The sequence below is a fragment of the Delphinapterus leucas genome, chromosome X (genome assembly GCF_059928025.1).
Source record: "Delphinapterus leucas isolate spDelLeu-1000000601 "Yukka" chromosome X, BTC_Dleu_Yukka2, whole genome shotgun sequence".
In the NCBI taxonomy this organism is placed as follows: domain Eukaryota; kingdom Metazoa; phylum Chordata; class Mammalia; order Artiodactyla; family Monodontidae; genus Delphinapterus; species Delphinapterus leucas.
Genome location: NC_143150.1, coordinates 121082525 through 121096121, shown reverse-complemented (window position 1 = coordinate 121096121; position 13597 = coordinate 121082525). Strand labels below are relative to the sequence as shown.

At 40.1% G+C, this 13597-nt stretch overlaps 1 protein-coding gene across 2 annotated transcripts in view; it reads right to left on the bottom strand.

Annotated features, from left to right (window-relative positions):
* FANCB (FA complementation group B) overlaps positions 1 to 13597 on the bottom strand; it is a 51635-nt gene that overhangs the window by 15529 nt on the left and 22509 nt on the right. For both annotated transcript variants that reach the window (XM_022562697.2, XM_089904767.1), the window contains one exon: positions 1 to 13597. This exon is cut by the window's left edge and continues 15529 nt beyond it. In XM_022562697.2, the coding sequence (XP_022418405.2) occupies positions 13183 to 13597 (415 nt within the window). In that variant the 3' untranslated portion in view covers positions 1 to 13182.

The following is a 13597-nucleotide window of genomic DNA, read 5'->3' as shown; positions in this document are numbered from 1 at the left end:
TGGAAGAAATGGACAAATTCTTAGAAAAGCACAACCTTCCAAGACCGAACCAGGAAGAAATAGAAAATATAAACAGACCAGTCACAAGTAATGAAATTGAAACTGTGATTAAAAATCTTCCAACAAACAAAAGTCCAGGACCAGATGGCTTCACAGGCGAATTCTATCAAACATTCAGAGAAGAGCTAACACCCGTCCTTCTCAAACTTTTCCAAAAAATTGCAGAGGAAGGAACACTCCCAAACTCATTCTATGAGGCCACCATCACCCTGATACCAAAACCAGACAAAGACACTACAAAAAAAGAAAATTACAGACCAATATCACTGATGAATATAGATGCAAAAATCCTCAACAAAATACTAGCAAACAGAATCCAACAACACATTAAAAGGATCATACACCACGATCAAGTGGGATTAATCCCAGGGATGCAAGGATTCTTCAATATATGCAAATCAATCAATGTGATACACCATATTAACAAACTGAAGAAGAAAAACCATATGATCATCTCAATAGATGCAGAAAAAGCTTTTGACAAAATTCAACACGCATTTATGATAAAAACTCTCCAGAAAGTGGGCATAGAGGGAACTTTCCTCAACATAATAAAGGCCATATACGACAAACCCACAGCAAACATAATTCTCAATGGTGAAAAACTGAAAGCATTTCCTCTAAGATCAGGAACAAGACAAGGATGTCCACTCTCACCGCTGTTATTCAACATAGTTTTGGAAGTCCTAGCCTCGGCAATCAGAGAAGAAAAAGAAATAAAAGGAATACAGATTGGAAAAGAGAAAGTAAAACTGTCACTGTTTGCAGATGACATGATACTATACATAGAGAATCCTAAAAATGCCACCGGAAAACTAGTAGAGCTAATCAATGAATTTGGTAAACTTGCAGGATACAAAATTAATGCACAGAAATCTCTTGCATTCCTATACGCTAATGATGAAAAGTCTGAAAGTGAAATTATGGACACATTCCCATTTACCATTGCAACAGAAAGAACAAAATACCTAGGCATAAACCTACCTAGGGAGACAAAAGACCTGTATGCAGAAAACTGTAAGACACTGATGAAAGAAATTAAAGATGATACCAACAGATGCAGAGATATACCATGTTCTCGGATTGGAAGAATCAATATTGTGAAAATGAATATACTACCCAAAGCAATCTACAGATTCAATGCAATCCCTATCAAATTACCAATGGCATTTTTTACAGAACTAGAACAAATCATCTTAAAATTTGTATGGAGACACAAAAGACCCTGAACAGCGAAAGCAGTCTTGAGGGAAAAAAACGGAGCTGGAGGAATCAGACTCCCTGACTTCCGACTATACTACAAAGCTACAGTAATCAAGACAATACGGTACTGGCACAAAAACAGAAACATAGGTCAATGGAACAAGATAGAAAGCCCAGAGATAAACCCACGCACCTATGGTCAACTAATTTATGACAAAGGAGGCAAAGATATACAATGGAGAAAAGACAGTCTCTTCAATAACGGGTGCTGGGAAAATGGGACAGCTACATGTAAAAGAAGGAAATTAGAACACTTCCTAACACCATACACAAAAATAAACTCAAAATGGATTCGAGACCTAAATGTAAGACCAGACACTATAAAACTCTTAGAGAAAAACATAGGAAGAACACTCTTTGACATAAATCACAGCAAGATCCTTTTTGACCCACCTCCTAGAGTAATGGAAATAAAAACAAAAATAAACAAATGGGACCTAATGAAACTTCAAAGCTTTTGCACAGCAAAGGAAACCATAAACAAGACCAAAAGACAACCCTCAGACTGGCAGAAGATATCTGCAAACGAATCATCGGACAAAGGATTAATCGCCAAAATATATAAACAGCTCAGGCAGCTCAATATTAAAGAAACAAACAACCCAATCCAAAAATGGGCAGAAGACCTAAACAGACATTTGTTTAAAGAAGACATTCAGATGGCCAAGAAGCACATGAAAAGCTGCTCAACATGACTAATTATTAAAGAAATGCAAATCAAAACCACAATGAGGTATCACCTCACACCAGTTAGAATGAGCCTCATCAGAAAATCTACAAACAACCCATGCTGGAGAGGGTGTGGAGATAAGGGAACCCTCTTGCACTGTTGGTGGGAATGTAAATTGATACAGCCACAATGGAGAACAGTATGGAGGTTCCTTAAAAAACTAAAAATAGAATTACCATATGATCCAGCAATCCCACTACTGGGCATATACCCTGAGAAAACCATAATTCAAAAAGACACATGCACCCCAATGTTCTTTGGAGCACTATTTACAATAGCCAGGTCATGGAAGCAACCTAAATGCCCATCGACAGACAAATGGATAAAGAAGTTGTGATACATGTACACAATGGAATATTACTCAGCCATAAAAAGGAAAGAAATTGAGTCATTTGTTGTGACGTGGATGGATCTAGAGACTGTCATACAGAGTGAAGTAAGCCAGAAAGAGAAAAACAAGTATCGTATATTAACGCATGTATGTGGAACCTAGAAAAATGGAACAGATGATCTGGTTTGCAGGGCAGAAGTTGAGACACACATGTAGAGAACAAACGTATGGATACCAAGGGGGGAAAATCACAGTGGGGTGGGGATGGTGGTGTGCTGAATTGGGCGATTGGGATTGACATGTATACACTGATGTGTATAAAATTAAAGACTCATAAGAACCTGCAGTATAAACAAACAAACAAAAAAACAACTAATACTAAACTTTCTTTGGGTTATTTGTATTGAAATATGTTAATATAAATGTTTCAGACATTACATGAAATTTCTAAAAATCTTATATGTTTTGGTATAATGTTATAAGTCATAATTCTACTTATTACTTTAAAATGTATGTCTCAGAAATAAGTAAATTTCCTTGTCAATTGCATTATTACGAACTTTCATCACATCTGTAACCGCGGTCATATTTAAGTCTTTTGTCATTTGCAGACAGTTCTGGGTGTACTGTGATGCTTTTGCAAAAATTTCCTATGAAAGGGTTTCATCTTCAAGGAATTCATGGAAAAGACTCTGACAAGTACAGGTTTCTGGTAACTGACTATACTGCTGAACTGAACGAATAAGCATTTTTAGAACTCTAATGGAAAACTGAACTCATGAAAGTGCTAACAAAAGATCAAGATGAGAAAAAAAAATTACATGGGACTGAGTGAACTGATGAGGATGATTAAAATTTTTGTGACTTTCTGTTTGAATAAAAAAAAATCCCACAAGGACTCAGAGGCAAAAAATATACAAATCAATTTTCACTGGAGGGGGGCAGAGGGGAAGATGGCGGAAGAGTAAGACGCGGAGATCACCTTCCTCCCTACAGATACACCAGAAATACATCTACACGTGGAGCAACTCCTACAGAACACCTACTGAACGCTGGCAGAAGACCTCAGACCTCCCAAAAGGCAAGAAACTCCCCACGTACCTGGATAGGGCAAAAGAAAAAACAGAGACAGAAGGATGGGGACGGGACATGCACCAGTGGGAGGGAGCCGTGAAGGAGGAAAGGTTTCCACACACTAGGAAGCCCCTTCGCGGGCGGAGACTGCAGGAGGCTGAGGGGGAAAGCTTCGGAGCCGCAGAGGAGAGCACAGCAACAGGGGTGCGGAGGGCAAAGTGGGGAGATTCCCGCACAGAGGATTGGTGCTGACCGGCACTCACCAGCCCGAGAGGCTTGTCTGCTCACCGGCCGGGGCGGGCGGGGCTGCAAGCTGAGGCTCCGGCTTTGGTCGGAGAGCACGGAGAGGACTGGGGTTGGCTGCGTGAACACAGCCTGAAGGGGTTAGTGCACCACGGCTAGCCGGGAGGGGGTCCGGGAAAAGGTCTGGAGCCGCCGAAGAGGCAAGAGACTTTTTCTTCCCTCTTTGTTTCCTGGTGTGCAAGGACAGGGGTTTAAGAGCGCTGCCTAAAAGAACTCCAGAGACGCGCGGGAGCCGCGGCGAAAAATGCGGACCCCAGAGACGGGCGCGAGCCGCGGCTGAAAACGCGGACCCCAGAGACGCGCTGGAGCCGCGGCTAAAAACGCGGACCCCAGAGACGGGCGCGAGCCGCATCTAAAAGCGCGAAACCCAGAGACGGAGCACAGGTCACTATCCACACCTCCCCTCCCGAGAGCCTGTGCAGCCCGCCACTGCCAGGGTCCCGGGATCCAGGGACAGCTTCCCCGGGAGAATGCACGGCGGGCCTCAGGCTGGTGCAATGTCACGCCGGCCTCTGCCGCCACAGGACCACCCTGCACACTGTGCCCCTCCCTCCCCCCGCCTGAGTGAGCCAGAGCCCCCGAATCAGCGGCTCCTTTAACCCCATCCTGTCTGAGCAAAAAACAGACGCCCTCCAGCGACCTACACGCAGAGGCGGGGCCAAATCCAAAGCTGAGCCCCTGGGAGCTGTGAGAACAAAGAAGAGAAAGGGAAATCTCTCCCAGCAGCCTCAAAAGCAGCGGATTAAAGCTCCACAACCAACGTGATGTACCCTGCATCTGTGGAATACCTGAATAGACAACGAATCATCCCAAACTGAGGAGGTGGACTTTGAGAGCAAGATTTATGATTTTTCCCCTTTTCCTCTTTTTGTGAGTCTGTATGTGTATGCTTCAGTGTGAGATTTTGTCTGTATAGCTTTGCTTCCACCATTTATCCTAGGGTTCTATCTGTCCGTTTTTATTTTAATTTTCTTTTCTTAATAATTAAGTTTAATTTTCATAACTTTACTATACTTTACCTTCTTTCTTTCTTTCCTCCCTTCCCTCCTTTAGACAACGAATCATCCCAAATTGAGGAGGTGGACTTTGAGAGCAAGATTTATGATTTTTTCCCCTTTACCCCTTTTTGTGAGGGTGTATGTGTATGCTTCTGTGTAAGAGTTTTTCTGTATAGCTTTGCTTCCACCATTTGTCCTAAGGTTCTATCTGTCCCCTTTTTTTTCCTAAATAATTATTTTTTAATTAAATAACTTTATTATACTTTATTTTATTTTACTGTATCTTCTTTCTTTCTTTTTTCCTTCCTTCCTCCCTCCCTCCCTACCTCCCTCCTTTGTTCCTTCCTTCCTTCCTTCCTTCCCTCCTTTCTTTCATTCTTTCTTCTTTCTTTCTTTCTTCCTACTTCTACTACTTCTTTCTCTCTACTTTTTCTCCCTTTTATTCTGAGCTGTGTGGATGAAAGGCTATTGGTGCTGCAGCCAGGAGTCAGTGCTGTGCCTCTGAGGTGGGAGAGCCAACTTCAGGACACTGGTCAACAAGAGTCCTCCCAACTCCACATAATATCAAACGGCGAAAATTTCCCAGAGATCTCCATCTCAACACCAGCACCCAGCTTCACTCAATGGCCAGCAAGCCACAGTGCTGGACAACCTATTGCAAACAACTAGCAAAACAGGAACACAACCCCACCCATTAGCAGAGAGGCTATCTAAAATCATAATAAGACCACAGACACCCCAAAACACACCACCAGACGTGTACCTGCCCACTAGAGAGACAAGATCCAGCCTCATCCACCAGAACACAGGCACTAGTCCCCTCCAACACGAAGCCTACACAACCCACTGAACCAACGTTAGCCACTGGGGACAGACACCAAAAACAACGGCAGCTACGAACCTGCAGCATGCAAAAAGGAGACCCCAAACACAGTAAGATAAGCAAAATGAGAAGACAGAAAAACACACAGCAGATGAAGGAGCAAGATAAAAACGCACCAGACCTAACAAATGAAGAGGAAATAGGAAGTCTACCTGAAAAAGAATTCAGAATAATGAAAGTAAAGATGAACCAAAATCTTGGAAATAGAATGGACAAAATGCAAGAAATATTTAACAAGGACCTAGAAGAACTAAAGATGAAACAAAAAATGATGAACAACACAATAAATGAAATTAAAAAGACTCTAGACGGGCTCAATAGCAGAATAACTGAGGCAGAAAAACGGATAAGTGACCTGGAAGATAAAATAGTGGAAATAACTACTGCAGAGCAGAATAAAGAAAAAAGAATGAAAAGAACTGAGGACAGTCTCACAGACCTCTGGGACAACATTAAGCGCACCGACATTCAAATTATAGGGGTTCCAGAAGAAGAAGAGAAAAAGGGACTGAGAAAATATTTGAAGAGATTATAGTTGAAAACTTCCCTAATATGGGAAAGGAAATAGTTATTCAAGTCCAGGGAGCACAGAGAGTCCCATACAGGATAAATACAAGGAGAAATATGCCAAGACACATATTAATCAAACTGTCAAAAATTAAATACAAAGAAAGCATATGAAAAGCAGCAAGGGAAAAACAATAAATAACACTCAAGGGAATCCCCATAAGGTTAACAGTTGATCTCTCAGCAGAAACTCTGCAAGCCAGAAGGGAGTGGCAGGACATACTGAAAGTGATGAAGGAGAAAAACCTGCAACCAAGATTACTCTACCCAGCAAGGATCTCATTCAGATTTGATGGAGAAATTAAAACCTTTACAGACAAGCAAAAGCTGAGAGAGTTCAGCACCACCAAACCAGCTTTACAACAAATGCTAAAGGAACTTCTCTAGGCAAGAAACACAAAGAGAAGGTAAAGACCTATAATAACGAACCCAAAACAATTTAGAAAATGGGAATAGGAACATACATATCGATAATTACCTTAAACGTAAATGGACTAAATGCTCCCACAAAAAGACACAGATTGGCTGAATGAATACAAAAACAAGACCCATATATATGCTGTCTACAAGAGACCCACTTCAGACCTAGAGACACATACAGACTGAAAGTAAGGGGATGGAAAAAGATATTCCATGTAAATGGAAACCAAAAGAAAGCTGGAGTAGCAATTCTCATATCAGACAAAATAGACTTTAAAATAAAGACTATTAGAAGAGACAAAGAAGGACAGTACATAATGATCAAGGGATCGATCCAAGAAGAAGATATAACAATTGTAAATATTTATGCACCCAACATAGGAGCACCTCAATACATAAGGCAAATACTAACAGCCATAAAAGGGGAAATCGACAGTAACACATTCATAGTAGGGGACTTTAACACCCCACTTTCACCAATGGACAGATCATCCAAAATGAAACTAAAGAAGGAAACACAAGCTTTAAATGATACATTAAACAAGATGGACTTAATTGATATTTATAGGACACTCCATCCAAAATCAACAGAATACACATTTTTCTCAAGTGCTCATGGAACATTCTCCAGGATAGATTGTATCTCGGGTCACAAACCAAGGCTTGGTAAATTTAAGAAAATTGAAATTGTATCAAGTATCTTTTCCGACCGCAACGCCATGAGACTAGATTTCAATTACAGGAAAAGATCTGTAAAAAATACAAACACATGGAGGCTAAACAATACAGTACTTAATAACCAAGTGATCACTGAAGAAATCAAAGAGGAAATAAAAGAATACCTAGAAACAAATGACAATGGAGACACTACCCAAAACCTATGGGATGCAGCAAAAGCAGTTCTAAGAGGGAAGTTTATAGCAATACAAGCCCACCTTAAGAAACAGGAAACATCTCGAATAAACAACCTAACCTTGCACCTAAAGCAGTTAGAGAAAGAAGAACAGAAAAACCCCAAAGGTAGCAGAAGGAAAGAAATCATAAAAATCAGATCAGAAATAAATGAAAAAGAAATGAAGGAAACGATAGCAAAGATCAATAAAACTAAAAGCTGGTTCTTTGAGAAGAAAAACAAAATAGATAAACCATTAGCCAGACTCATAAAGAAAAAAAGGGAGAAGACTCAAATCAATAGAATTAGAAATGAAAAAGGAGAAGTGACAACTGACACTGCAGAAATAAAAAAGATCATGAGAGATTACTACAAGCAACTCTATGCCAATAAAATGGAAAACTGGAAGAAATGGACAAATTCGTAGAAATGCACAAACTGCCAAGACTGAATCAGGAAGAAATAGAAGATATGAACAGACCAATCACAAGCACTGAAATTGAAACTGTGATTTTAAATCTTCCAACAAACAAAAGCCCAGGACCAGATGGCTTCACAGGCGAATTCTATCAAACATTTAGAGAAGAGCTAACACCTATCCTTCTCAAACTCTTCCAAAATATAGCAGAGGGAGAAACACTCCCAAATTCCTTCTACGAGGCCACCATCACCTTGATACCAAAACCAGACAAGGATGTCACAAAGAAAGAAAACTACAGGCCAATATCACTGATGAACATAGATGCAAAAATCCTCAACAAAATACTAGCAAACAGAATCCAACAGCACATTAAAAGGATCATACACCATGATCAAGTGGGGTTTATCCCAGGAATGCAAGGATTCTTCAATATACGCAAATCAATCAATGGGATAAACCATATTAACAAACTGAAGGAGAAAAACCATATTATCATATCAATAGATGCAGAGAAAGCTTTTGACAAAATTCAACACGCATTTATGATAAAAACCCTCCAGAAAGTAGGCGTAGAGGGAACTTTCCTCAACATAACAAAGGCCATATATGACAAGCCCACAGCCAACATCATCCTCTATGGTGAAAAACTGAAAGCATTTCCACTAAGATCAGGAACAAGACAAGGTTGCCCACTCTCACCACTCTTATTCAACATAGTTTTGGAAGTTTTAGCCACAGCAATCAGAGAAGAAAAGGAAATAAAAGGAATCCAAATCGGAAAAGAAGAAGTAAAGCTGTCACTGTTTGCAGATGACATGATACTATACATAGAGAATCCTAAAGATGCTACCAGAAAACTACTAGAGCTAATAAATGAATTTGGTAAAGTAGCAGGATACAAAATTAATGCACAGAAATCTCTGTCATTCCTATACACTAATGATGAAAAATCTGAAAGTGAAATCAAGAAAACACTCCCATTTACCATTACAACAAAAAGAATAAAATATCTAGGAATAAACCTACCTAAGGAGACAAAAGACCTGCATGCAGAAAATTATAAGGCACTGATGAAAGAAATTAAAGATGATACAAATAGATGGAGAGATATACCATGTTCTTGGATTGGAAGAATTAACACTGTGAAAATTACTCTACTACCCAAAGCAATCTATAGATTCAATGCAATCCCTATCAAACTACCACTGGCATTTTTCACAGAACTAGAACAAAAAATTTCACAATTTGGGGCTTCCCTGGTGGCGCAGTGGTTGAGAGTCCGCCTGCTGAGGCAGGGGACCCGGGTTCGTGCCCCAGTCCGGGAAGATCCCACATGCCGCAGGAGCGGCTGGGCCCGTGAGCCATGGCCCCTGGCGTCCGGAGCCTGTGCTCCACAGCGGGAAGGGCCACAGCAGTGAGAGCCCCGCGTACCGCAAAAAAAAAAAAAAAAAAAATTTCACAATTTGTATGGAAACACAAAAGACCCCGAATAGCCAAAGCAATCTTGAGAAAGAAAAATGGAGCTGGAGGAATCAGGCTCCCTGACTTCAGACTATACTACAAAGCTACAGTAATCAAGACAGTATGGTACTGGCACCAAAACAGAAAGATAGATCAATGGAAAAGGATAGAAAGCCCAAAGATAAACCCACGCACATATGGTCACCTTATCTTTGATAAAGGAGGCAGGAATGTACAGTGGAGAAAGGACAGCCTCTTCAATAAGTGGTGCTGGGAAAACTGGACAGGTACATGTAAAAGTATGAAATTAGATCACTCCCTAAGACCATACACAAAAATAAGCTCAAAATGGATTAAAAACCTAAATGTAAGGCCATAAACTATCAAACTCTTAGAGGAAAACATAGGCAGAACACTCTATGACATAAATCACAGCAAGATCCTTTCTGACCCACCTCCTAGAGTAATGGAAATAAAAACAAAAATAAACAAATGGGACCTAATGAGACTTCAAAGCTTTTGCACAGCAAAGGAAACCATAAATAAGACCAAAAGACAACCCTCAGAATGGCAGAAAATATTTGCAAATGAAGCAACTGACAAAGGATTAATCTCCAAAATTTACAAGCAGCTCATGCAGCTCAATAACAATAAAACAAACAACCCAATCCAAAAATGGGCAGGAGACCTAAAGAGACATTTCTCCAAAGAAGATATACAGACTGCCAACAAACACATGAAAGAATGCTCAACATCATTAATCATTAGAGAAATGCAAATCAAAACTACAATGAGATATCATCTCACACCAGTCAGAATGGCCATCATCAAAAAATCTAGAAACAATAAATGCTGGAGAGGGTGTGGAGAAAAGGGAACACTCTTGCACTGCTGGTGGGAATGTGAATTGGTTCAGCCACTATGAACAACAGTATGGAGGTTCCTTAAAAAACTACAAATAGAACTACCATATGACCCAGCAATCCCACTACTGGGCATATACCCTGAGAAAACCAAAACTCAAAAAGAGTCATGTAACAAAATATTCACTGTAGCTCTATTTACAATAGCCCGGAGATGGAAACAACCTAAGAGCCCATCATTGGATGAATGGATAAAGAAGATGTGGCACGTATATACAAGGGAATATTACTCAGCCATAAAAAGAAACAAAACTGAGCTATTTGTAATGAGGTGGATAGGTCTAGAGTCTGTCATACAGAGTGAAGTAAGTCAGAAAGAGAACGACAAATACCGTATGCTAACACATATATATCGAATTTAAGAAAAAAAAATGTCATGAAGAACCTAGGGGTAAGACAGGAATAAAGACACAGACGTACTGGAGAACGGACTTGAGGATATGGGGAGGGGGAAGGGTGAGCTGTGACAAAGAGAGAGAGAGGTATGGACATATATACACTAACAAACGTAAGGTAGATAGCTAGTGGGAAGCAGCCGCATAGCACAGGAATATCAGCTCGGTGCTCTGTGACCGCCCGGAGGGGTGGGATAGGGAGGGTGGGAGGGAGAGAGACGCAAGAGGGAAGAGATATGGGAACATATGTATATGTTATATGTATAACTGATTCACTTTGTTATAAAGCAGAAACTAACACACCATTGTAAAGCAATTATACCCCAATAAAGATGTTAAAAAATTTTTTTCACTGCAAAGTAAAGGAGCTGTTACAGTGGAGGATTACTGGACTGAATGTCAATATTATGACATAGGATGAGTGTGTTTGGTAATTGCAATCATTGTTGCTTTTGTTGTAGTCATCCATTTACAATGCTTGTTGTCAGTTTATTTATCTCTTGTAAAAATAAAATACAGTGTGTGTGTGTGAAAAAAGAAAAAGAAGAAAACAAAATTATACTGGAGTACAAAGGTCACTTGTAAAGAGGTTATTTGGTACATACAGATTAATACCTTTTGTTTGCTTTTATAAATAAAAAATAAGCAATATGCTATTTTTTTTTACTATCCTAGCTTTTCTATAGATAAACTATTACAATCAAATTCTGTTTAGTTTTTTGACAGCCTCCATTTTATAATTTAGTTCCTATATTTTCTACCTGGTTGTCCTTTCAGAACATGTCATGGGAAGTTTCACTACACCTACTGACACACATTGCTTTCTGACTTCCACAATTAATCCTGAAATTATCACATTTTCATTTCCAGGAAGCCTGAAATATTTTTCATTGAAATTTCATAGAAATCGAGCTATAGAGCTATAGAACTCAATTTACAATGGATTACTAAAAAAAGAGGTAGCATATTATATGGACAACCATAAAAACCGAGACAAGACAGTAATAACCTAGCTTCTCAAAAACCCACTTGCATCACCAGATCATTAGGGACAAGCACTTCTGAGGCATGGGGTGGGGGGATTAGCACTTCACTGCTGCAAGTGTGAAATGCCGGTTTCTATAATCATCTTTATGTCTCTCAAGTGAGACAGAAACTTCCATCTCACTTATGGATTTTAGAGCAAAAAGGATCAGAAACATTCCTTTTGGCCCATATCCTTTTGTGTCTTTTTCCTTCTGACATTCTCTTATTACTTCAGAATTCTTATTTTTTCCGAAAAGAAAAGAGAATAGGTTGAATTTTTATCCCTTTGAAATGCCTCACTAGACCCCTTAAAAAATCACTTAACTGAAGTGAATTTTCACTTATTTTTAAATTTCTCAGTCTCTAAGGAGTGCCATATTCTTTAAGTTACTTTAGTTAGGATTTTACATTTTAGCTTTGCCTAGAGTTGGAATTTCAGATGGCTTAAAGGCAATTTCAATTTTTTAAAAATAGTGGCCTATGAGGTATGCTTAGCCTTTTGAAAGAGAGATGCTTTTCAAAGAAATGCCCCCAAATTTTCACATGCCTATAGACTTACGCAATTTCATAGAGGCTTTCTAAGAAAATTTAATGTAATACAGGTTTCCACCATAATGGTCTCACCTAGACACTCTGCCATTTAAACTTCCACAGGGGCTTGATATTTACAGAAACTTCTGAATCGTGACAACCTTGTTTATCTGTTTGAAGCTTTTTTTTTTTTTTTTTGCGGTACGCGGGCCTCTCACTGTTGTGGCCTCTCCCGCTGCGGAGCACAGGCTCCGGACGCGCAGGCTCAGCGGCCATGGCTCATGGCCCCAGCCACTCCGCGGCATGTGGGATCTTCCCGGACCGGGGCACGAACCCATGTCCCCTGCATCAGCAGTCAGGCTCTCAACCACTGTGCCACCAGGGAAGCCCTGAAGCTCATTTTTATATGCTAGGTTTTACTAAGCAGAGTATAATAAAAGGGCTACTTAAGGTTTTTTGAAGATTTAGAACAAAATATTGTTCCATCACCTATGTCTTAAGTGGAAACACTAAGGCAGGATTTCTCCACCCTGGGCATTACTCCCATTTGGGCTGGACCCTCCCTTGTCGGGGGCTGTGCTGTGCTGTGTAGGAAGTTTAGCCGCATCCCTCGCCTCAACCCACTAGATCTGAATAGCACCCCTCTCTTGCCCTCCCCATCTGCCACTACTTCTGACAACCAAAATATATCTCCAGACATAGCCAAACGCCCCTGGGAGGCAAAATGAGCCTAGGTGAGAAGTGCTGCTCTAAGGCATGCTATTTTGTGCATCTTCAAGATTCTACACTAAGCCTCAATCTTTACTTTTACAGAGAAGGCATATAATGTAAGATGAAAACAAGTAGGACCAAAACATTCTGGCAGGGGAAAATATTCTAAAATATAACCAAGCCGAGATTGTAATTATAAATCAGTCACTTTCTGGGCAGCAAGGTCTGATTTCAGCTGAACCTCAGCTAATTTCAAAGTCATTTCTCTGTAAAGGGCACCACTCACTTTTAGGTTCGTCCCCAACTTTTGCTTCTTTTCTCTCTGAAGTTCTTTTCTGTAGGCATGGATGCTTTCCTCTATGTCTGATAAAGCAGCCATATCACCACTAGTCTTTTCTTTGCTTGCTTCACAACTCTGCACCAAGTTGCTTTCAACCTTAACTAAGGCAGAAGAAAAAGAACCAAGGATAACCAATTCCTTCTCCAAAGTTAATCCCAAATGACCAATTAGGAAATCCTCACTTCCTAATTTTAGATATTTGAAGAAACTGTTTATAGGGAGAACGCTGCTGAGATTATGAAGGCACTGGAACAAAACTGTTTGATTC